At 40.6% G+C, this 25,218-nt stretch overlaps 3 protein-coding genes and 1 long non-coding RNA gene across 4 annotated transcripts; 1 reads left to right on the top strand and 3 right to left on the bottom strand.

Annotated features, from left to right (window-relative positions):
- Positions 1–193: 193 nt before the first annotated feature.
- Positions 194–1,540, bottom strand: LOC100866797 (leucine-rich repeat-containing protein 23). The gene is made up of 2 exons (XM_031915284.2): positions 1,050–1,540; positions 194–959 (listed from the first exon to the last, which is right to left on the bottom strand). Exons 1-2 carry the CDS (start codon positions 1,419–1,421, stop codon positions 333–335), a joined length of 999 nt encoding a protein of 332 aa, XP_031771144.2. The 5' UTR covers positions 1,422–1,540; the 3' UTR covers positions 194–332.
- LOC116414013 (uncharacterized) lies at positions 1,523–2,553 on the bottom strand. Its single transcript, XM_031915285.2, has 2 exons — positions 1,901–2,553; positions 1,523–1,838 (listed from the first exon to the last, which is right to left on the bottom strand). Exons 1-2 carry the CDS (start codon positions 2,120–2,122, stop codon positions 1,608–1,610), a joined length of 453 nt encoding a protein of 150 aa, XP_031771145.2. The 5' UTR covers positions 2,123–2,553; the 3' UTR covers positions 1,523–1,607.
- Positions 2,554–4,547: 1,994 nt separating this feature from the next.
- LOC100864110 (protein big brother) lies at positions 4,548–13,517 on the top strand. Its single transcript, XM_003691898.4, has 3 exons — positions 4,548–5,004; positions 5,500–5,691; positions 11,250–13,517. Exons 1-3 carry the CDS (start codon positions 4,813–4,815, stop codon positions 11,622–11,624), a joined length of 759 nt encoding a protein of 252 aa, XP_003691946.1. The 5' UTR covers positions 4,548–4,812; the 3' UTR covers positions 11,625–13,517.
- A 3,657-nt stretch (positions 13,518–17,174) lies between these two features.
- On the bottom strand, positions 17,175–21,049 carry LOC147656361 (uncharacterized). The gene is made up of 2 exons (XR_015294576.1): positions 20,734–21,049; positions 17,175–17,824 (listed from the first exon to the last, which is right to left on the bottom strand). It is a non-coding gene; the product is annotated as an uncharacterized LOC147656361 (long non-coding RNA).
- Between the last annotated feature and the right edge of the window lie 4,169 nt (positions 21,050–25,218).

Raw genomic sequence — 25,218 nt, 5'->3', positions numbered from 1 at the left:
TCAACGCCATCTCTTAAGTACTTTAAAAACATTAATTCTTTAAAATTGTTTCTAATACTCAAAAGATGGTGCTAAAGGTCAATTCTGATTTGCTCTCCTCGTCTACGAGTTTCGTTTTCGGCACTCTAGAGATGGCGCTAATTTCCTAATTTTTACTTTATCTCTGTCCTTCTTCCACTATCTGTTCTCCTTGTTTACCGTTATTTTGCAAACTTTATTCCAAAGAAACGATTCCCGATTTTTTATCTCTTTTCGCTTGATTTATCGTTTAAAAATCCTAAACGTTATATTGAAATTTAATAAAAAGATCGGAACAAATACATGATTCAGTTTCATCCCCCAGTTAGGAAATTATAATCCAGATCGGCGAACGTTGTCCCATCTTGAATCATTTGTCTACGAAACTCTTTCGCTTCTTTCTTTTCATCGTACATCACCGGATCCTTGTCGATTCGCGTCAAATTGGGCAACATAGCAAGAATAATTTGCCTGTAAGCAAATTCCTCCTCCATTTCTCTATCGCCTATCGCGGGATTCTCCATAATGATCAGAGTCTCGAGTGCCGGCAAGCAGCTTAATTTCTCAAACTCGGAAATTTTTGCTATCTCGTTATTACGTAGATTCAGGTAATTAAGTTTGGCGCATCGCGCGTCAAACCCGGACAAATTCGATATCTTGTTGCTTCTCAGATGTAGAATTTTCAAATTGACCAATATCTCCAATCCTTCCAATCTATCTATTTGATTCTCGCCGAGATACAATCGTACCAATCCCGGAAAGAATATATCGTTCGTTGTTGTAAGAATGTTTCCACTCATTTCGAGAGTCTTCAAATTCTCGAGATCGTACGGATTCAAAGTGATCTCCTGTATGTTATTGTGATTCAATTCCAGGCATTCGAGAAATTTGTGCGAGATGCCCGACGTGTTGTTTAATTTGTTCTCGTTCAACGTTAAAACCTACAAACGAAGTAGAAAAAAAAAAAAATTCTATATTTGAGAAAAATTATTTTTTTTTTTTTCTTTTAAAAGGAAAAGAAGCGAATTAACCTGAAGGTAAGGCATGGGATCCAATTCCGCGGATTCCACCTCATTTTTATCGGCTTGAAGCATCAGAAGATACGTCATCGACGAAAGAACGCGGAGTGCCTCGTTGTTCAATCTGTTCCCGGACACGTTTACGTATAGCACGTATTTGAACATGGGTATAATGTTTATATTCGTCAGACCTCTGTTGGACGCGTCCAAGCCGAGGTAAGCGTAGCCGAGGCCCGACTCGCATTTTCCCAACGTGTGAAGGCACTCGCCTGCCTCTGTTTGGGTCAACGCTTTCGTCACGTCCTCGAACGTGGTGGGCAACGGTTCGAACACCTCCTCCACCTCCCCCCTTTCCTCCTCCTCCTCCTCCTCCTCCCCAAACATCTCGATCAAATTTTCCCTTTCTTTCGTGGGGAAAGGGATTTTGATTTAACCTTTTCACGATCGGTAGAGGTTTTTAGAAACGAGAGGATGACAAATAAAAATTTGTTCACTTGTTTATTACGAAAAAAAAATACAAACGTTGCGAATACAAACGCAAATGAAGTGGGGGATAAGGGATGAGAAAAATCAACGGGTTCTGATGCACCTCATTTCGTCCTCCCATTTTAGTCTGCAACTCTTCTCTTGGGTAGGTCTCTTTCGATTCATTATGTCCCTCAATTTCTTCAGAAGGATGAAGTTCTCCCTCATAACGCGATGTTGTCTCTCGCGTTCCAATTGTAATCCCTTCGCATCGAGAGCGACGTGAGGTCTGCTTCGAGGTGGATCCACGTCGATCGCGCGGCTGGCCTTCCTCACCTAGGTCAGAGTTGAGTTTATTTTTAATAACGGTTTAAAAAATACGAATATTGTTTATATACGTTTAAACGATGCCGTTCGTAATCTTTCTGCCACCACATCGACGACGACATTGTTGACTCTTCACAGGCGAGTGAACGTTTACGACTGAGTTTGTTTGGTAACTCGAGCCGAGTATCGATCAAACTATTCGTTTCGTTTCCCCGTGTTTCCGAGGCGCGCGATTCCCCGAATCGCGATATATTATACCTTCTCGTTTCGTTACTTCTTATCTGTCTCATCATAAATAACAAAACATCGTTCAACGTATAATTTTTTTTCTTCCAAAATTTCTAAAATATTGTGGTAGGCGGGCAGGAGAGGAATTTTCGAAATGATCAAAAATTCGTTGAAATGGAAAATCTAATATTATCCCCGTACGTTCGATCATCGAAAATATTGGAATGTTGTTACGAAGAGAGAAACTTCTCGTCGTTGCTTCCACCGGTTACGAAAGGGTGTTGCGCACGTGTGGCCATGTGCGCGCGCGTGTGTATGTGTACGTGTGCACTGCTATGATGTTCCCCAACCGGGGAACCGGGATTGGCGGGCAAGGTGGGCCAATCGTGTTGCGTGAGAGGCGGAGTGACGCGTGCTCTTCTTTTTTCCTCCCTCCCCCTCTGCCACCCTATTTCGTAAATGCGAGTCCGCGGCGTAAATGCACACGCGTGAAATTAATTTTGCCGTGCTTGGCATTCATGGCGACGATGCCATGAACCGAGTGACGACGTTAAATCGAATCTCGCCTAGTGTTCGATGTACGTACCCTTACGTTCGAGAAATTTTATTAATTATTCGTGAGAGGGAATAATGATTGTTGTCCATATCGGAGAAGAATTTTTATCAATCGAATTGTAAATGTATTTAGATGTTTAAATTTTTACGACCAGGTCTAACGGTCAAGATCTAAATACGTTAAATTGTTTTATAGACGTCAGGTAGAAAAATCGTTTCTTCAATAATGACTGCATTTTGGTTGACGGGAGCAATGACAATGAGGGTGGGAAAGAAAGGAAAGAAGGCAATTCATGTCATTCGGGAAGTCCTCGCCTTCGAGAATTTCTAATATTACGTGCAATAAACAAACCTTGGACAAACTGTTTTCGGAATTGGAATTATAGGGAGGTTGTAAAAATGGCAGAGGAGGCAATAAAGCTATAAAACTATAAGCCTTGGAAAACAAACGGATCATAAAAATATTCCGAGCCAATAGACAATATTCGACCTTTCTTTTTTCCGAGTTCTGGAATTTTCTTAAAATTTACAACTGCATCCTTGTAAATTAATGCAATAAAACCCCCGAAAACATTCCCAAATCTCCCAACTTTCAAAACTAATGTTTCGAAAAATATCGGAAAAGGAAACAAAACGACAAGGATTCAATTTCGAATAATTCTCTTTTCAATCTTTTATTAAAAATTTTTAAACTTCCTCACTTTATTTTTATCGATTTCATTGACACACGAAGAGGAGGAAGGAAGAAAGACGGAAAGAAGCGCGCATATCCCGTGACACGAATCGTGCAAAGGATCGTCGATCTTAATCGCGGATCCTCGACAACGATCCTCTCAAACGGATGAGCCACTCGAGCCAACGATGAAGATCTCTTCCCTCGAGGGGATACGCGGTGTTTCAACCCCGTGTATCAAGGACCCCCTGACACGCATTTCCCATATACACGCACGGGGGATAGAGAGCCAATCCCTTGCACTCACCGATCCCGATACAGTATATTACATTATCCTCCGCTCTTTTGCCTCGCCCATCCTTTTCGATCCTTGCCTCCGACTCGGCGGGATCCGCTTTCAATCCACCAGCGGCCAGCTGACGCGGAACGCTAGTTTTCTCTTTTTTTTTTTCTTTTTGTTATTATTACTATTATTATCGTTATTTTTCTTTTTTTTTTTTTTCCTTCGGCGATGACAGACCGAACGAGGGTTTCGATGGAAATGAAGAAAAATGGGGGAAAATGAATGTCGATGTTACGTTAGACGAGTCGAGTGGAATTCAATGTTAAAGGAATTTGATCTGAAAAATCCTATTATCTAATCATTCGAATGTGATTTCTGAACAATAAAAAGACAAAAAATAATTATTTGGAATTATCTTTTATTATCTTTTCTTAAATTAAAAAAATAATAATAAATCCAAGATCTATTTTCAGAATTCTTTTAATGATAAAGAGTCGAAGCACCGATATTTTATTTTATTCGCCAATCGCTTCGACGTCTTATGAAATATCTCCCGAAATAATATTTAGTATTATAATTTTTATCACAAAAGTTAATTCGCGTCTCTCTTAAAGGGACGAATCTCTTCGATCGCGAGTTAAATTTTGCAACCTGCATATAATTCGTCATTAGTTGAGAGCCTCGGGTTACAACAACATTGTATGCTTGATAAATTAACGCGCGAGAGAATTCTCGGGGTAACAACAATAACCGCAACAACGGTTGTAAAATTCCGGTTGTGAACGAAATTTCAGAGTCGGCTCGTAACGGTAACGTTTCTCCAGCAAGATGAATTTTGCGAGCATGACGCTGGACTGGGATCCCCACCCGTTCTCCACCCCTCACAGACTCGTCCGCTGCGCGATTCGATCGTAGACGTGGTGGGGGGGAGGGAGGCGCATTAGTGGGCGTGGTCTGGCTCTGGACGGGAAAAGCCAAAACTTTGCCGCGAGTTCGCGTCTCTCTAGTCTCCACTGAGACGCCGCACGGTGTAGTCGCTCTTCGTGTGATCCGGCGCTCAGTGCAAATTCCGATTATATATATAAATTCTTATAAGCTGTGAAACCAATTGAATCCGTACCGTCGTCACCGTATCATTGCAACGACGGAGTAGTGAAGCAAGCGTGTCTGAAGTCGGATCGATCTTCGAGACGATCTTTGACTTTTTTTTTTCCTTTCGTTTCTTGAAACGATATCCGTGCAAAATGATGCACACCATGAGCGAGCACACCGGTGGCACCGGGGGATTGGGTGTCAGCGTGCTGCCGTTCGACGGGATGGGACTGTTCGAGCAACAACGGCCCAGATTCCTGTTCAAGATGCCCAAGGTGGTGCCCAATCAAAAGGCCAAGTTCGAGACGGAGGAGTTGTTTAGGAGACTGAGTCGCGAGAGCGAGGTAAGAATTATTTTAATGAACCAATTAGATTATATATATTTTTTTGATCCAGTTTTCGTTCTGGTCAAATGGTACATTCATACATTTTATAGTATTACAACTTTCATTCGATTAACTACATTTAATCGTTTGTACGAGGGAAAACATTATGCGTACAACGATAATCGATACGTATTGATTTTATAACTATCGTTTTGAAGTATTACTTCTCTGAGATTTTTTTTTTCATCCATATGAATCACCGAGATTAAATTTTTGGAACGAAACTTACGAAACGAATTTAATTAATTCGAACGGAACGATCATTCGAAAGGAATGTCGTTTCTTCGAATTTCACACGTTTCGTTCTTTCGTAAAAATTAATTCACGATTTCAATCTCTTCCGACGGTTGGATGGATCGATCGAGAATTTATCATCATTATTGAATCGATCGCACGATAGAGAATCGAGAAGATTGTAAAATGTTTTTTCTTTTTTTCCTTAAATCTGCACAGGTCAGATACACTGGTTACCGAGACAGACCAGTCGAGGAACGCCAAGTGCGCTTTCAAAATGGTTGCCGGGAAGGGTATACGGAGATCGCGTTTGCCGCGACGGGGACCAATCTCCAACTCGTTTTCGGCAACGCATCCGGAAATTACGGCGGCGATATCAACGATTGCGATTTCGAAAAGGAGCGTGGCAAGGTAAGTGAAAAACACACTTCTTCTTAAAAACGATTTTCTTAAAAAAAATTTTATCCGAACCGATCTCGTCTTCTCGTTATTTATATAATATCGTATGAACCTGATAGAATTCTGAAACTCGATAATACTTTACATCCTAAGTTCGTTGAAATTGAACTCTTTAAAATTTTCGAATCAAGAGAGATTATAAAAATATCTCGATTCGTCAATTAATAGTTGTGCACTCTCGTATCTCTAATTGGTCAATTGCGGTTGACAAATGGGGAAGAGGAGTAGGTCGTTAAACGAGCTCGGACAGGATGTATAGTTTTTCGTGTCCTTGGGCATCGTATGTCCAAGGATAGGTTGTCGGCTTCCAGACGGACAAATTTAGTATCCGTTTCCATACCTCTCGAACAATAGTGTCACCGTGTTCTCGGTGAAGAGTCCCCGACAGAAGACATCCGGTCCCGAAATTTTCGCCGTCCCCGCGGGTGGTGAACGAGATTCCATAGCGTAACAACAATCTTTTGAGTCTAGAATTTATTATTAATTTTTAAAAGAAGGTTGGCAAAAAGTACTTTCCAAGATAGATTCCATTTTTCTCTTCGTCGAAGAATCGATATTCCTCTGACGATTCTTAAAGCCATTCTTTTTCCTTCAAAATCGCTTAACAGGAGTTGTATGTATCGTCGTCGTTGTACGTCGGCGCAGAGGAAGAGGGGCGTCGTCGCCATCGCGATCGATACGCGCGTCGCGAATCCGCCATTTTCTATAAAAGATACGCGTGCACATGTAATAATAATAATAATCGCTTTCCCTCTCCTCGGCTTCTTTTTTGTTAAAAATCGTAGAAAGGAAGAGGATGGAAAATTTTGGAAGAAAAAGAAACATTTTTTCGTTCAGATATCACATTCAAAAAATTCTCGAGATTCGAACGATGCGTTTTAGAGATTGGAAAAGGGGGTCGGAATGAGAGTCCTATTAACAGCTACTGGTGAACCAATTAGCGTTTTTCGAAATCCGTCAAACAGAGTCGGTGCGCCAGATGCCCAGACGCTTCACAAGTCACCCGGTATATAATGGGTCATAAATCTCTTGCTCTACCTCTCCTCTGGATCCTCCCAGGGGTGAGCGCAAACTTCTCTCCGCTCGAATTCTTCTCTTCAGACTTTGGAGAATTGGAAGAACCTAGTTTTTTCTCGTCTGACGTTTTTTTTCTATTTTTCTTTCTACAATTTTCTCACTCAATTTCCTCAAAATCTCGAAATATCTCGCGACAACATGGGTTCCAGATCGATTCAAGTTTGAAAATAAACGCGCGGCGTCGAATACAAATGTATAAAGATATATAAAGATGGAGAGATATATAAAAATTACGGTGTTTGATCGAAGAGCACGCATGAAATGAGCACGAGAAGAAGGAGGCTCTTCTCTCGATAAGATCGACGAAAGGCCCTCGCTCTTTTCATTTCGCCGCTCTTTATCGGCCGCCTCTATCTTGCTCGCGAATCTCTCCCTTAATTATTTCCTCTCCACGGGGAACGAGGCCGAGACAATGACGGTGGACACGTGCAGCCCCGCGTCGACTCTTTATTACGCCTCCTCTTCTCCTCCATTGTCGATTAAAACAAAACACGGTGGCCGCGGGTCGCCGTGTAAACAACGTGTTCTCCTCTCTCTTTTTCTTTTATTTCGAAGAATGAAAAAAAGAAAAAAATAATAAAATGATTCGTTAAGCGCGACTCCTTTGCGGGGAGGAATATCTGGAAACGCGTGTAATCGCCGTGATTCATGAATCTCACGATGGAATGACGAAGGATTTTATCATTGTGATATGTAAAAGTAAAAATGAATGAAGGAATTACGTCACTCTATATTTTTAGTGTCTTTAAAGAAAATTATATAAGATTTTATGGATAAATCTACGTTTTATACGTCCAAGTTTTTCCAATCTTTAATTATTAATATTATCGAAAGCTATAAGTTTTTGGAATTAGTTATTATTTGCAACAAAGCATTATATCAAATTAGAATTAATGAAATTGACCGCATATCGATACAATATGTTACAACTAGGATTGTTCTAATTTCACAAGTTCAAGATAGATTTCGATCTTGCTGGAATCGATAGAAAAATCGGGCGAGGGGGAAAAAAATTCGAAAGGCGATTTCACGTTGCTAATAACCTTTTTTTAATTATGATACTTTTTCGATTTACGGCCCGTGATGTTTCGTAATATTCGGCTGGAAAAAATGCTTACGAACTAAAAACTATATTATTTTATGAAAAATTGAAACAGATCCGATTTATATGGGTTTAAATTTTTATCGAAATTTTTATATTATCGAAATATAATTGATTTGTTATACTGTTACTGTATTATATATACTCATACTGAGGGAACCGAAAATCGAAACGCGTTGACTTAGGTCAAGCTGATTTACACCTCCGCCGAAATGCCCCGGTAGTCCTTTCGCCAAATACAAATCCGGAGAACTGTTGTTATGGTTCCTCGAACGGGAGGGAGAGGAGTCCATTCTCTTCTCTACCAATCGTAAAATCTTACGAGACTGATCGAAAAAAAAGAAAAAATATCTTTTACACAGGTACAAGATCGCAGCTTGCTCGAGCTTCTCGCAACATTTTCGAGAATCTCAAACTGTATTCGTAGTAATAAAAAAGTTGTGAAATTTATTCCAGAAATACCATGATATTGAAAAAAAATTTCAAATTAACGCATTAACGACGAGTAATTTTAATAATATAGAATTCCTTCAATACGTGTAATTAATATATTTTATTGAAATTTTATTTGAAAAAGTTATATATAGAAAATATTGGAATTTTTCAATGTGCCAGAACGTGAAAATTTGTTCAAATCTTGCATCACAACTCATCCTCATTTATTTCAGTATCACTTTCGCATAAAATACGTAAGCATCTTTTGGGAATAATATCTGAATTATCACCTTTCTATATATTCGTCTTCGATTGTTTCACAATCACTAAGTATGTCTGATAAATCATTAAATTGGTCAAATAATTTTTCTTTATCCATTAAGAGAAAAAATCAGATCAAAAGTAAGCTATTTTAAATCAATCATTGTGATGTATTCAATTCAGTTAGAGAAACATATGATAAAATATATGTTACAATGCGTAAAATGCGCCACTGTCAGAAATAATATCGGAGAAATTACTAGAAAAAACACATATATGTCGTAGAACGAGAATATTCGTTTCCCGACGGTAAGGTATATTTCAATAAAATGAGAATTCTCTCGTTTTCCGTCGGCAACGCGTTAAGAAAAAACGAACGATACATATTCCGTTTCTGCATTCGGTGTTGCGGAAAGACAAAAGATGTTTTCTCGACGCGTTGACCGTGTATGTAGGACGCGAAAAGACGTTACGTTGACGAATGTCTTGCCCATTGTGGACGGTTGGCAAAAAGGCGAAACAGCACCGCCTACCAAAAAACAAAAGAGCCATCCAAATAGCCGGTCGTTTGTCCCGACGCATTTACGTTTTATGCCGTAGTCATCGTTCCACCCTTTCCCGATTTTTCACCCCCTTTCGTTCCACCGGTTCGACGTTACATCTTGTTTTTTTCCCCTCCTCTCTCTCGACTTCGTGTTTTACACTTTCCTTTCTACTCCATCCATTCTCCTTTCTCTCTCTCTTTCCTTCTCATTATTCATCGTGCGCAACATGCAAATAAACGGGCGAAAGGGTTGCACACGGTGCAAAGTCGTGAACGAGACACGCGTTACAGTTTAAATATCGCCGTCCCATTGTTCCTGGCGATAATGGGTCACGCCCCTGGCGAGTGAAAGGTGTCGAATGGATTTTTTGACATTTTTTTCTCTCTTTCTTTCTTTCTTTCTGATCCCGGCTCGCGTGAGAAAAATTAACGATGATTAAACGGTCGTCGACTTCTCTCCCCTTCTTTTCCTTCGCTTTTCTTTTTACATTATACGTTTCAACGTCGAGAGAAATTCTGAGAGAATCGTCAATCGTTCGATTTTTCATGAGAATTCGTAAAAAGGGAAGAGAGAAAGAGAGATCTTTTTAAATTTGACGATGAATGAACATGAAAAAGAAGTCTCTCTCTACATATAGGAAAAATTGAGTGGAGGAATCGACTCGATTTGCAAGTAGACTCGCACATATACCAAACGATACTGATAATAATATCCGATATTATCCAATTCCTTGCACATTAAATATATGTTACTCGATTAAAATTAATTGCAACTCTTCCAATCTTTCGAGCATTCTCTCTTTCCTTTATTTTATTCCATTTTCCCTCTCCCTCTCTCTCTAACCTAATTTAACGTTTCGCCATTGTTCGAAGGTAATATGAGATCCTTGCGTGTGTTTGGAAAGGGAAAATTTTTTTTCCCAAATTGCAGAGTAATTTCGAGTCTTTCGGAAAAGGCGACAAACTATTCGATTATCGAAATATTCGATCGCCCGCTGCTCGCTCCCGTGGCTTATGATCGCATGAAGAGAATCATGCTGGGTCGGGCACATTGTTGCATCGCGGCCAGAACAACCAGCTGTATGTATCCGTCCAAAGAGGAGGGATTTTCGCCAACGTAACGATGATTTCCTCGGCTCGAAGCCTTCCAAAACATCATTCGTCACGGATCGATTCAAATTTTCCCTTTCCAAAAGATTTGAAAGATTTCACGATGAGAAGAATAGAGAAAGGCTTGTCGAATTTATAGCTCATCTCTTCCAACTTCGAGATTCCGGCTCAAAATAGGCGATAAAATTTCTTCCTCTCGATGGTCCAGAAAAGTGAAGGAGGGTTAGCCCGGATTCCGTAACAGTTTCTAAAATTTCGAACGGGGCCGGAAACGGGATCATTTGCCAGGAAATAAAATAACCCTGTTGGGCCAGGCACAGATAATTAACTGTTTCGAGTTTTTCGACGGCCAAAGGATCGACATCCCTCCTTCTCCTTCGCCATTCCCTTGGCGTTGTAAATTCGGTTTGTCGGTCAACTTGGTCGTCGTGTCTTAACCCATAAAATCTCTCTCTTTCTCTCACGTTTTTTCAAAATCATTTATCCCGTTTGTGATATCTCGAATATCGAACATCTCTTTCGAGATTCGAGATGGTAAAATAAATTAAATACAATTAGAAAGAAACGAAAGTCCAGAAAAATTATTTCCTTTTCCCAAGAATAGAAACGTATTCCGTTTTCTCAGCTCTCTTTCTCGAGCCCGGCCACCGTCGACCTCGCAATTTCACCTCTCCTTGTACCTTCCAATCTGCGTAATCGTTCTCTGGAAATAAGAAACTGTTCGAGACGAGGAGAGAGGGGGGAGGAAACATGATTGAAAGTCGGGCTTAATGGACCCGGCTCCATCGGATTTCTTGCTCGCATCGAGATGTTACAACTACGATCCTCCAACAGTAATTTTTCATTTTCGAAAAAAAAAAAAAAAAAAAAAGAAACAATATAATATACCGAGGCGCGCGATAACCGATCCACGGATATCCACCTTCGAAATATCGGTTGCCTCGAGCCGACTGGTGAAGCAAACGATGGTTCTGTTTGCAGGTGCACCTGAGATCTCGGCTGATCATGAACGGCGTGTGCGTGATGTGGCGCGGATGGATCGATCTTGAGAGGTTGGACGGCGTCGGTTGTCTCGAGTATGACGAGAAACGCGCCGCCGAAGAAGACGCCCTCCTCCGCGACCAACTTGAGCGTTACAACCAGCGCGTGCGCGATTTCGATGAGAAGCAGAGGGCGTACAGGAGCTCGGCCGGCCAGCCGCCTCACCTCAACCATCATCACCACCATCACCACCACCACGGTCACCACGGCCATCACGTGACCGGAGCCGCGGCCGGGGCGACGGGAGCGATCGAGGCGACCCACCTCACCCACCGCCAAGATCCGGAGATGGAGGTGAGATTGAGGGCTTACTGAGGCAGCGAGAAGGTAGCCACCAACGAAACCACTTGAGTTCTTTTCCACATCTCGGACTTCCAATCGCTTCCGGATTGTCCTCGAGCCGTGCAAAGAAGAAGAAGAAGCGGGACGAGAGTCACGAGGAGGGGGAGAGAGAGGACGAGAGATTCGTTCGAGAGAAGTGTTTCTGATCGGGAGATGTTTGGATGGATAATGGAGAATAATGGGGAGGGAGATGCGCGTGTTGTGAGGTGTATGACGAGTAATGATTTGGATAATCGTCTCAATCGTTTTATTCTTTCGGTTATTATTTTATTGTCTTGAATTTTAATAATGAAGATATGCGAATCTTAGAGTTGTTAAGGAATTAGGTGTTTAATTTCTGAATCGAATTTGTAATTCTCAAACCTTGTTATTTTGTGTAATTATATATATATATATATTCTATAGAAAAAAGAAAAAAAGAAAATCTCATCTCTGGTTCATTTATAAGAGAATAAACTGTATCGAAATCCTCCAAGTGACTCCAGATTTCCTTCCTTCTGCCATTCCGTGTATCCTCTCTCCCTCCCTCCCTCCACCCTCTCCCAACAGAGTTTTATAATCGATCATGCGTACGCGATTCAAGTGACGCTCGATCGTCAAATTGTATGATCAATGATCAGCGATCGTTTTAGATTTTAAGCGACGTGTTCGTTATCCGATATCATTCTTCAACGTTTGAATTTCACTCGAAATACTCGTATCACGAACACGCGACAACGCCGAATTTCTTATGTACGATTAATGATAATAAGGATCGCATGTAGCGTTTAAGGAACGAGTTCGTTTTCTTTTCTTTTTTTTTTTTTTAATGTGTTTCGATCGTTCCATTTTCCATTACAAAATTCATTGTTATTTATCACCACGAAACGAAGCGAGTAATCGCTATCCGCCGAGTTCAGAGATCTTTTTATTCGATTCCATATATACACACACACATATATATGTATATGTATAGGTATGTGTGTATTTTCAATTTTGTTTTTCTTGTTGACGAAGATATATCGTGTATAGGTATAAGGAATTATATCATTAGATGAATGATGTACCTTGTTACAGTAACAAACGTAAAGGAGAGGAAAAAAATTGAGAGAAGAAAAGAATTAAATTACGAACTTTACGATTGTTCCTGTTGTCTGATCGCATCCGCGTCAAGCCGTGCAACGAATCTTTCGACGAAGCTTCTTTTCTTTTCTCTCCTCTTCCCCCAATCTGGAGAAAAGATGACGTCGAATTCGCTCGAGTCTTCGCTCCGATTTACATATCAGCGTGTATCAGAGTCCGCGATCGACTCGATTCGAAACTTATTTTTTCCTTTTATCGCCAATTTTCCCTCGACTCGAGTGGTATGGCAAGTTCAATTAATTCGAATCGTTCGTTCGAAGACGCAAGATCGGATATTTTACGCATTCGAGCGAAGAAAAGTTTCTTTCCTTTTAATTTAAGAAATTAGGAGAGTCTAGTACGAAGATTTTTTACATACGAAAATGAAAAATATGTCGAGGCGAATTGGAATTTTCGGGAGAAGGGATGGAAGAGAAAGATAGGCGGAGGGGAACAGAGTGTGCGTCACGTTCAACGAGAAAGAGGAGCATGATTCACACGGGGATTCCCCTATCGAGGAGGAATTCCTCGCGAGCGAGCGGCGATCAAGATTTCGTTTCGTATGCGTCGAACGTACGTACAAGAGCCCGACGATCTCTTACGTTGCATATGTACATATTTGTAAAGAGTTAGAGTTAATTTGTAACCAGGCGGCTTCTCCATTCTGGGATCGCGAACAAGAAAAGAGAGAGAACGCGCGGCGATCCTTGACGCCTCGACAATTGTATAAAGCTGTTTACCGATTAAACGTAATTTTCCGTCGAACGATCTACGTCCATTCTACGTTTTTATCCATTTCCTCTTTCCTCGACACGTTGAAAAAAATACTTATTTTTCCTGTATTCTTCGAAGGTTAGAAGGAAAGAAGTAAATATAATAGTTTCTCCGGATACGTTGAGAAAATATCGATTGAATCTCTTATCTTTCTACCTGTATCATCGTTCCTCGAAAAGAAGAATACCGAAAGATCAGTTCGAACGATAATTCCAGAAAAGAAATTGTGGAAGAAAATCGTAAATTGAAAAATCCCCCTTGGAGAAATAAGAAATAAGAGAGAAGAAATTTAATCTTCGCTTTACTTATCTCCCTTAAAAACAATAGTTTCCTCTTTCGGTGAAATAATAATCGTTGAAAAGGCAACAAGTGGATAATTGGACGTGATCGAACCGATATGCGATACTCGCGTCGCGCGTGTACGAAGCGTGCACGCGCATGCGCGCACCTACACCTATGCGCATCGACCATACGTGTTTACGAATAGGAGGGGGACTATAGAGGGGTTATTTTCTGGAATAATGCCGTGGGCGTTCGGGCGTAGAAACGTACACGAGTATCGCGCACCGTTGATCCTATCAAATGGGAATCATCCGGAAATCACCCCGGTAAATCTGCTTTTATTGTTTCCAGGCTAAACCTTCCCCTCTTTTCTTTCTCTCTCTCTCTTCCTATCCTTCGCAACATCGAATTCCTCCATTCCAAATTGGATACACCAGATTATTCTGGGATACTTATCATTATGGAGGATAAACGTTTAAATTGATATAAATTAGGAGGATTTCTCTCTCTCTCTCTCTCTCTCTTTCTTTCTCGAATTTGATTCGTTGTTAGGATTTTTTGAAAGGAGAGAGAGTGGGGGATAATTAAGAGGAGTGTATTGGCTCGATGTAAGACGATAATGCGAGCGTCGGAATTCTTATAAGAAGCCTTACACATGGAGAACCGATACAGGGGAACGAGGACCGTTGTCACTTCCCACGAACCACGAGATATCGCGAAACCAACGGAAAATTGTTATTCTTGTTCTCTGAGAAAGTGTATTTTATTCTTATTGGCAAAATTGGAATTTCGAATTAGAAAAAAGCGAGATCTGGATGATTAAACTTCGATACAAATTTAACAACGTTATTATTCAATAAGATGGTGAATTGATAAAACGGAAAGAAAACATTTGAAATATAAAAATTGTTATATATGATAATAACAATAATTTCGTGATAAGAGTTTAACGATAAAATTTGCAACAATTACATTATATTTAAATAAAAAAAAGAAAATTGCCATCTATTCTGGAAGAGACGTACGTACGAATTACTTATTTATCCTTGCCTATTATTTCGAAAAGAAGCCCAAACGTATAATTCCAATAATAATCCCCGGGACTAGGAAATAAACTCATAAAGAGATTACAAACAATTGGCAACAATTTTCGAAGGATTGCTCGAGAAACCTTCATTTCCCAAATATTTCTTCCATACTGGATGAAATAAAGGCGTTGTAAATAAATATGACCTGCGTACCTGTGCGCCATGAGATTTAACAATGAAGGGTAACAAGTTTGTTTCGGCACGTTTGCACGGAAACTGAAAGCGCTGAATGCATTTCGAGTGGGATCAGTTGGAAATAAATCAACGAGACGGACGAGGCAGGACGAAAGGCGCGTGTGTATAACGGGTGACGAGCGGTAATTTATTGGCAGGAGCGTGACTTTTTGCCTCCATTATGCAAAATCCTGACACGATTTCCCGTCGAGATGCCGCCACTCGAGGATGGCCGGGGGCCAGCAGTCATCAATTACGATTGGAAATAAATCGAAGGCAGATGCGACGAGTGGCTGGCAGGGCCCCTTCTTTTCCTCCTTCCCCTTGCCTCGCCGATTTTTCTCACCCCCTGCCGACAATACGTCTGTTTTCAACAAATACAAAACGATACACGAGACCGACCACCCCCCCTCCATTATATATATATACCCTCCTCGAATTCCTTCAGGCTCTTTGGATCTCTTCTCTCTCTTCCCCGATATATGCTTTTCAAATTGACACGTTTATCGCTATCGAAATGGAATATCGACTCGAACAATTGACGATGATCCAAGCGAGAATAAATTGATAAAAGTAACGAGATTTTCTTGCGATCGAATTAAAATTCTTCGAACAAATCGGTGAAATGAAATAAAACAGTGAATTTTTTTTAGATTTAAGTATCGTTTGTGTAACTTAAATATTTTCAGCCGATTCGATAATTTTTTCCAACGATTGGAAATTCTATAATTTTGAATAATCGTTGAGAAATTAAATCTGATAAGGAAAAAATTTTTTTGCCATCGAATTAAAATTCTTCGAATAAATCATCCAACGAAATTTTCAAATCAGAAAGTTAATTTTAATTTTTATTAACTAGGAAAGTTTTAGTTTTATTCTGTGCGTGAATTGTACAGAGCGGGCAATTTTATCGGAAGCACGTGGTTCCTGTGGGTTCCCTTTCGATGGCTCAATAAACAACACGACAACGATCGCAATTTGGTTAAACCGTAACAAGGCAACGATACCGTTTATCAACCGGCCACAGGAAGTTAGTGGTCGATAAGTCTTCTCGAGGCGAGAGACGGAAACGAAACGCGTAATATTCCTGCCTAAAGGTGATAATTTCGCGCTTAAATAATTCTACGTTTGAAAACAAATTCGAGACACCATTGTTCAAAAATCTCGTAACAGTAGAACGCGAGACGCGCAGTTCTAAAATACGAGCAACCGGATCGAAGCCTCTCGAAGCCACGATCCTCTCGACCCGATACCGTTCCCCCTCCACTATTCTCGTTTCAATGTCGTTTATGTTTTGACAGAAACACATCCGTGCCCGCTTCCATTCCTCGCAATCATCTCCTCCTCTTTCTATTCCTCCTTCTTCTTTAAGCTTCTCTCCGAGAGGCGCGGTGCAGAAGGGTAAAAGGAGAAGGGGAAAGGAAGATGGATCTTCTCTCGAGGATTTGTAATTTTCTAATGATTAGGCGCAGGTTGAAGATTACTAGACCCTGGTGTGTCCCTTTTTCTTTTCTTTTCTTTTCTCTTTTTGGAACTTCTTTCCTCTTTGGAATTGCTTTAGAATCGGAGTTACGTAAGAAATTTATTTTTTTTTTTTCACGATTCTCTACCTTGTAATTCTTGGCGATTCCTCTTTTTCGAAGATTCTTCTTTCGCGAGTACGGTATTTGTTTTGTCTGTTCGACGGTGTATCATCGGGATGTATACATCGTTTAAACGGGACGGGGGATTGCTCGTTTGACCGCGTCTATCGCGTTACAATGAGCGCACATATGCCCGCACGCCTTCGAGTTTCAAAACACGACGAGGCTCTTCTCTTGTTCCACGTGGTGGGTCCTCGTAAAAACGCGCACGGTTAACGCGCTCGTTCAAAAGTTAACACGTAGCGAACGATCGTTCGGTCGAATCGTATACTAGTAGATTCGTTTATTTCAATTTTTCTCGGGGGGAGGGGGGGGATGAATGAATCATTGAATTTCTCGAATTTCTCGAGATACGATTAATTAAATTCATCCCAATTAATATTTTAATATTTGAACTGTTATCTATTATTAAGAAATTTATTTATTTATTTATCTACTTACTAATAAATTTTATCTCGTTATTGTTTTTAAACGAAACTTTATTTTTTTTAACATTAAGTATATATCAATTTTACAATTCTTAATTTTAATTTTTAATTATTCGATTATTACCAATTTTACTAACTTAATTTATACAATAGTTTCAATATTATTTGTCGTTTTAATCTTAAGAATAATTATAATTTGAAATTTATTTTTATTTTTTTTTTTTTAGTAGTTTTTCAAATTTTAATAATAAAAAAAAAAATCAAGATCTTAAAATCCTAACGGAAAGAGCATTTTTCATCGATCATCAAAAATGAAATGATTCACGATTTTTTCACGATCCTGGCAACCGGACTTCGAATCCTTAGCCTTTAGCGAATGAAACGAAGCTTGGCGCCACGGATACACGTGGATCGGCCTCGTTGTTGGGCTCGGTGTTGGGGCCCGTCGAGTTTTGTGTGCCAACAAGCTAAATGCGTTTCACGGATGGCCGCCTTCGATCAATGCAGCCCGATTCGACGAGTGCGTGCACTCGTAAGAACTTGCTCGGCCAAGCGGACCAAGGGGGGAGGAGGAGGGGACCACCAGTCGTCCACCGGTGTATATCTTTCAGTTTTCGCTTGGTAGGCGTCGATTAAGATGACACTCGTGTCTCCTCGAGGCTGGCAAAACAGCAACGCCTCGTCTGTAAAATATTTCGCAATATATATTTGAGATCACTTTATAATATATATTTGAAATAGTAGGAATGTTTTACTTTGGTTTATTAAGAATTACAACGATGATACAGAATATTGTATTAGGCACGCACTATATCTTTCGCTCGTCGATACTTTCTCGACTCTTATTCTTACTGACTCTCGCAACTTGTTCATTCGACAGATGTCTCTTCCTTCGCATATTTTTATCTTTTTTCACATCGATACAGTTCGGAACAATTTTAATCCTTTGTACTTGTATGTCGCCATCCTACATTTTACTATTATACATATAATATAATTACACTCTAGGGATTCTTGTTAACCTTCTCAAATATAAATACGAGTGCAAAGAGTTAAAAATCATTACGTACGCTTTGATGCGTTCGCTTTAACGCGAGCGTTTCGAGAGATACTTGTTGAATCGCGTCCTCTATTCTCGTTCGATCGAGCTCCGTCGGGGCTCGTTCCGAATGCGAGCAGAGAATAAACGAAGACGAAAGGTCTCATTAGTAAACGTGGAGAGGCACCTGCCTACGCGATGTCATAATTTATGAGGGTGGATAGGAAGGAGGGTAACGATTAGGTAATAAATAGTAGGAGAGGCCTATCCTATACGTCCCTCTATCTCTTTCCCTCCTGTTCTCCCACTCGTCGTGCGTATTCGTTTCCATTCGACTTGGGGGAGTGAATTAATAAAAAGACCCCCGGCTGCTCCTCGCCGCACAGATGTCGCCCCTCCGCGAAGGGGGTGTTTCTTTTATTTTTATTGCCAAGGGTTAATAGAATAGTTTGCATTCTCCGAATGTCAGACGTACAAACCGTATATACAAAGGTACAATAATTATTTATCTTGCAAGAAACGTAAATGATAATCGATATCGTTCCCCGAGAAATATCGATAAAGAATAAAATCCAGAAACGAGGAGGAACAGAGATTCGGATTGAAATCAATTTAGGAGGATCGACTGGCGTATGCAAAAGTTTTGTCGAGCTCGTTTAAAAAAAAAGAAAGAAGAGTTTGATAGGGACTCGTGCATCGACGGGGTTAATAGTTTTCCTTGGGTTTCGCGCGTCGAGTGGCCACACGTGCGCGTTTATCGGTCCTGATTTATGGTTCTTTTCCGCGGCTCCGCTTTCAACACCCTCCTCCTTGTTTTGCATTTAACGGGGGCGGGATTTTGAATAACGAATGCGCCACGACGACTCCGCTCCACGTGGCGTTTCGTGTAATTGCGATTGAGGCAAGGTGAACGAAAAAGGGAGGGTGCTTTTAAGTTGCATATTTTTTTTCTTTTATCACCAAGTAATTTGATAATTTGTACAATTTGTACAAGATAGAAAAATATAACAGCTTAACATTTTAAATTTTATCAACAACTTTCTAACGTATTTCAACGTAAAAAAAAAAAAAAAAAAGAAGAACGTCGATGATAAATCTTTTCCTCTTTTTCGACAAAGAAGGCGATTGGTCACGGAAAATTTGGAAACCGGCCGATTTTCTTCCTCGATGAACTCGATCGAAGGAACGAGAGAAGGAACGAATCGGCAAAGGGGAACGATTCCTCGCACCCCGTTCGTGATTCTCGACTTTCCGGATCGGCGTGCAGAGGAGGAGAATTTTTTCCCAACCCTTCGAAAGTTCGATTCTTCCGATCGAACGCGCAACCCTTTATGCCAGCCGGAATCGAGTTAACCAGGTGATAGGATGACGTGTCGTTGCGGAAAATCGAGCAACCGGAGAACTTCCGGCCGATTTCACGAGGACTCCGTGAAACAGTCCTTTTGACCATCCTTTCCAATACGCCTCGATTTCGAGAAATAAATTAATTAATTCGAAATCTTGGAGGAAGGAAATTCACTTACAACGATGAAAGGTAGAATTCTCAAGTACCTAATAAATCTCTTGGGATAAGGATATTTACATTCTTTTAAAAACAAATTTATGAAGGGATATTTATTGTTTGTAAAATTGACAAGTTTGGACAGAAAGTGTTCGAAAATTGAAAATAGAAAATTGATCCGGGCAATGGTCGAGAAAATGAGAAAGGGAATGAAAGAAGAAAGGTTGAAGACAGGTATAATAACGAGGCACGATTAGCATGTCACTTAATTCCCCGTATCCCGGTCCAAGCCTGTTCCACGACATTTATTTAAATTTTACGCTGTTCCCCGTTGCAGATGCAGACGGAAAGGGGTACACAACATCCGTGAAATCGCGCGCCCTACGAGGACAAAGAGCCGCGTATCTCGTCGTGTACGTTCAGCAACCTAATTGCCTCGTTCTTCGAGATATTAATTTTCCTTCCCTAACAAACCCTCCTCAACAAGCTTGTTTAATTTATCAAAGATAGAAAAAAAAAGAAAAAGAGATATAAAAAAAGTTCTATTGAAAAATGATCGATCAACGAAACTAATATTCTTCATCGAAAGTAAAATACGCGCGCAATGTTTATTTGGAACGTTTAATTGAATCCGAGGCAACCCTCGTACGGTACGAATCCCAAGGATTCCATGCGATCTTCGATTCTGCGGGGCTTAGAGAGAGCCTAGCTTCTCTCTCTCTCTCTATTTCTCTCGCATACTCAGGTGTCCGCTCCCACAGGGATGCGTTTGAGTGTTTGACGTTCGTATTACGCCGAAATCCACTCGTTCCTCGACACGTAATCACGTAAGGAAAAAAACGATCTATCGCGTGGTCGAGATGATATTTGATCGAGTAGGAATATTGGATCGCTAGATTTCTAATAAAAATATTAGAATTTGAAAGATAAGTTATTTAAAAAAAAAAAGATGGCGTATCACGCGATCATGAACAGTCGAACTCGATAAATTCGATCTCGTAGCAATTTCTCGAGTTATTATAGGTATAGTAGGTTTGTGCTTCGATCGGTACCTTTATTTTGTCTTCATCAGCTTCGATGTGTTCCAAAACGTGGCGGATCTTTAACGTCGAAACGAAAACCAGTTTTAATAAAACCAGTACTGTTGATACACTTTCTCCGTAAACTTCGCGTAACTTTTTTCTCGCCTGAACAGCATTCTTATCTTCTTGGTAATAAAAAATGTGCCGAAAATGCTCCTTTCAAGTCTTGCACTTCGTTATCACGCACGAGAAACACAATCGCACAGAATCGAACGAATTTTCTTATAAATAAATCACGAATACCAACTCTCAAATACATAACAACAACACGGTTTAGAATGAAGTTGGCTGGATAAACGTTCGACTAGCGACACTCGTGTGAAAAAACGAAATTATCTTCCGAACAAACCAACATATATATAAATAGTATTGTGGAAATAGATTTCTAAACTAAAATAACGGAGAACGGAGTTTGAAACGAATAATATCGAAGTGATATTTTTTGAATCGCGCAGAGTGGAAAGGAAGAAAGAAAGAAAAGAAATTTGTCCGTGGAAAGATGGAGAGCTGATTGAAATAAATATCGGCCTCCCGTGCGTGGAAAAAAAAAAGAGAAAGAAGAGGAAACCGACGTGAAAGTTCACGGGGCCCCCGGATTGAAATCCACGCACGGCTTATCCCGGCTTATTTCGGCTTATCCCAATCATTTCTGCCCCGCTCGCCTCTCCTTCCTGGTGCCAATTACGTCAAATCAACGTCACGGGACAATGAGTATGCGCGACGCGTGCACGTTGCAGGTACCGAGATATCTAAGGTAAGCGGACAATGTCGATCGATCGATAAAACAGGGAGAGGGGGGACACGTTTCCATTCATCCTTTTTTTTCTTTTTTTTTCCTCATTTCTTCGCTCGGGATTCGGTTGAAAATTTTCCAACGATATATTACGACGAGAATTTCTCTTCGAATCAGTTTTTTTCTTTATTAAAAATTCGATACTTTAATCTTGGTGATAAAATGGAATAATATATAAAGTTATTTTTAAGATTCTTAAAAATGTTTTTCTTTTATTAAAAATACGCTCGAATAAATGAACGATGAGGATGACTACTGGGGACGATAAAGATCTTTGATTCTGGACGATAAATCCTCCATATACGGTGACTTTAAACAACCTTTTCGTCCCCGCACGAAAATCGAATTGAAAGCGGCGCGACGATTTGCATATCGCAGCGTCACGAGCGGCGAACCCTTGTTCTATGCCACCGAAGGAACATCTGCATCATAAAGAACGCAGAAGTGCAAAGTGGATTACGCGGTAATGGATAGGCTCGCGATCGATCCTATTAGACTGCTCAACGATCCTGCCGACGGATAAAGATAATCGTCGATCCGAGGCAGCCGGTGTGTGAAACGACATACGTTTCTTAAACACGTTCCGAATTCAATTCAACATTCACGAACAATCGTACTTTTTCTTTCCCATTCTTTCGTTCATCAATTTGTTCGGTGACTTTTCGAAAAAGTTGTCACCTCTCGTGCATCGCTCGCTTGAACGAGCATACCAAATTAAAATATTCGTTCGTTAATTGTTAATTAGCGCGACAAAGGAGATTGATTAATTTCTTAAACGGAAAGAGAAAAAAGATCTGAATCTGAAAAACGCGGATTAAACACGTCTGGAACCCGGTAAACACAGGGCACAGAGAGAATGGGGCTGGAAAACCGTTCGTTAGAGAAGAATCGGGCGGAGAGGAGGCAAACATTCGAGGTATTGCGTATCCTTTTCGCCATACGAATCTAATTGGCACTAATTTCCCGGGACCTGTTCCGGGAGAAACGCAAACAAGGAATAAACGGGGATACGCTCAATCGGTCGCACAATATTGACCCTACCCAGGAGCAGGGAGGAACGAATGGAACATAATACTCGCCACCCCCGCACGGCAAACGAGCTGCCAAAGCGTTCCATTCATTCCGCACGAGTATTGACAGCCGGTCATTAGGAACGAGCGGCCAAGTACAGAGGTAGTTCCATTCGACTCGTTCGAAAGCGACGCGAGGTGGACAACGCTGGAACGAACGTTATTATCGAGAATAATACGATATTGGAAGCAAGGATTTGCCTTGGATTGAAAATAATAAAATCTAAGGATTTAAAACAGGAGGAAAAAATTAAAGGATCGTTTTACTTTTCCAGTTTTCGACGATTGAAAGTTACAGAGATAATCTTTCGGATAATTATTCTGAACAAAATTCACGACTCGAAGTGTTGGAGGTTAGAACGAACGGAGGTTATCGTTATTATCGATATATTGAAGGTGAGTTTGCCTTCGATTGAAAATAATAAAATCGAGTTTTTGTTAATCTGAGGATTAAAATAGGAGAATCATTACTTTTCCAGTTTTCGATGATTGAAAGTTACAGCGAATCTTTCGGATAACTATTCTAAACAAAATTCACGATTCGAAACGTTGGATATATCGAGGTTAGAACGAACGGTAATCGTTACTATCGAGAATAATACGATATTGATATTGAAGGTGAGTTTGCCTGATTGAAAATAATAAAATCTGAGGAAAAAATTGGAGAATCATTATTTTCGTTACGAGTTTTGCAATTTGCATACGGGAAAATGGAAAATTACAGAGATATTTCGTAACAAAATTCGGGACTCGAGGATCCAAAATTATCCACGAAAATTATTCGTCAGATCTGACGATACGCCCACGCCCGGTAGCCTATTGCGGATCTTATAGATGGATCTATAAGCCTCGTAACGCGATACGGTGTGCTACCTGAGCCCTGAATTCGTGCGTCTGTCTGTCTGCTGCGCGTCAGGGTCTTGGAAACGTCAGTCTGGCTTTTCGACTCTTGACTTTGACTGACGTCCGTATTGGCCCGATCGAAACGTTTCGCGAGATTGAACGATTTTTCGAGGGTTTATCGAGAGCATCTGCTTGCCTCTGGAATCTGGGGGTTAGACGTCGAATCGTCGATTACAATACGAATAATATATATGTATATACATCTCTTTCACCGCCAATGATGATTTATTCGTGTATTTGCTATACGCGCTTTTGAATCGAATTAATTTTGGAAATTTTCGCGTTTTAAATCGGTGAAAGAGAGAGAGAGAGAGAGAGAAACAAGAAAAAGTGAATCGAACGTGTTTTTTCAAGCGCGTTTTGCAAGCCAATGCTGCGCACGCTACGTGACAAACGGATCGTCATAGTCCACTGGCTACTGGTCGATACTAAGCATGACGATGAAAACCTCCGCGGTCAATGAGCCATCCGAGACGATTTAAAGCGCATCGTACGTAGTGAACACGTAATCTTTCCATTTTTCAAATTACTCTTAAGATAATAAAAGATATATATATATATATATATATATATATATATATATATATATATATATATAAGATTTATAGATTTTGATTGATTAAGGGATTGAGATGCAGACAAAATTTGTTAAATATAATTATTTCTTAAATAATTATAAATACGATAACGCCAATGAAACGTGGCATTGCTAGGCAAAAGGAAAAGTCACTAGGATATATTCCCTAGGATTCGATCAGGGCCAATCGAACTGTCCGCGTTTCCACACCGTGCTCCGGGAGGATATGAATATTCGGGAGGGGGACACGTGGCGAGCATTCAGTGCACCAGGGGGTGGCGTTCTCCTCTGTGAACGGGCCGACCTTTGAACGTTGTCGCAGCCTTAGCCCTCCGCCCTAAGCCCTCGGTAATTGCCGGCATCACGGGGGATCTAGGCGGCCGATCCACGCGAATCGGTGCGACTGCGTTTAATTACACGTCACGTACCGTTCAAACAGACGACGTCTCTATTATCCTTCCGTTTCAATATATATATATATATATATACGTGCGCGTGGACGAATGAAAAAAACTGGGGCTTCCCCTGCCCGAAAAACTTTCTTTTTTTTTTTTCTTTGTTCCTTAGATTTTTCGCCTTAAATTGCGACTCGAGTTTTTGTTTTCTCGTGTTTCGTAAAATTTCGGAAGAGGAAGGAAGATTAATTTTAATCGCTCGAGATTTCTTCGTTAAAGAATGAAAATTACGAAGATTGAAGGAAGATATTACGCTTGAATACGTACGATAAAATTGCCATCCTCCTTCCCCCCCGCCTCTCCGTTTCTTCTTCTGTTCTAAAATTACTCGAATATCCTAGCGAGACGGGGGATTGGAAGGCGATGATATTCCGGACGCAGTGCACGGACGCGACGGTGTTGTATAATGTTTTTTTTTCCAACGGGGATAAAAAGGGCGAAACATCACGATCGTGCGGTCGGAATTCTGCGGTCGGTCTTACGATATTCGCGGCTTCGGGGTGACCGCAAAGACAATCGAGATGGCCCCTCTCGACGTTCATCCGGACTTTTACCACGTCCTGCACGTGCACCGTTAACTTTGCGAATTGCAACTCGTGTTTTTTTTGCAAAGGGAAGGAGAAAAGTTTCCAGCCGAAGAAAATTGAAAACCCGAGA

This window comes from Apis florea, unplaced genomic scaffold (assembly GCF_048593485.1).
Source record: "Apis florea isolate Af1SG1 unplaced genomic scaffold, ASM4859348v1 contig_3793_pilon, whole genome shotgun sequence".
Lineage (NCBI taxonomy): Eukaryota > Metazoa > Arthropoda > Insecta > Hymenoptera > Apidae > Apis > Apis florea.
This window is presented reverse-complemented; position numbering and strand designations above follow the sequence as displayed.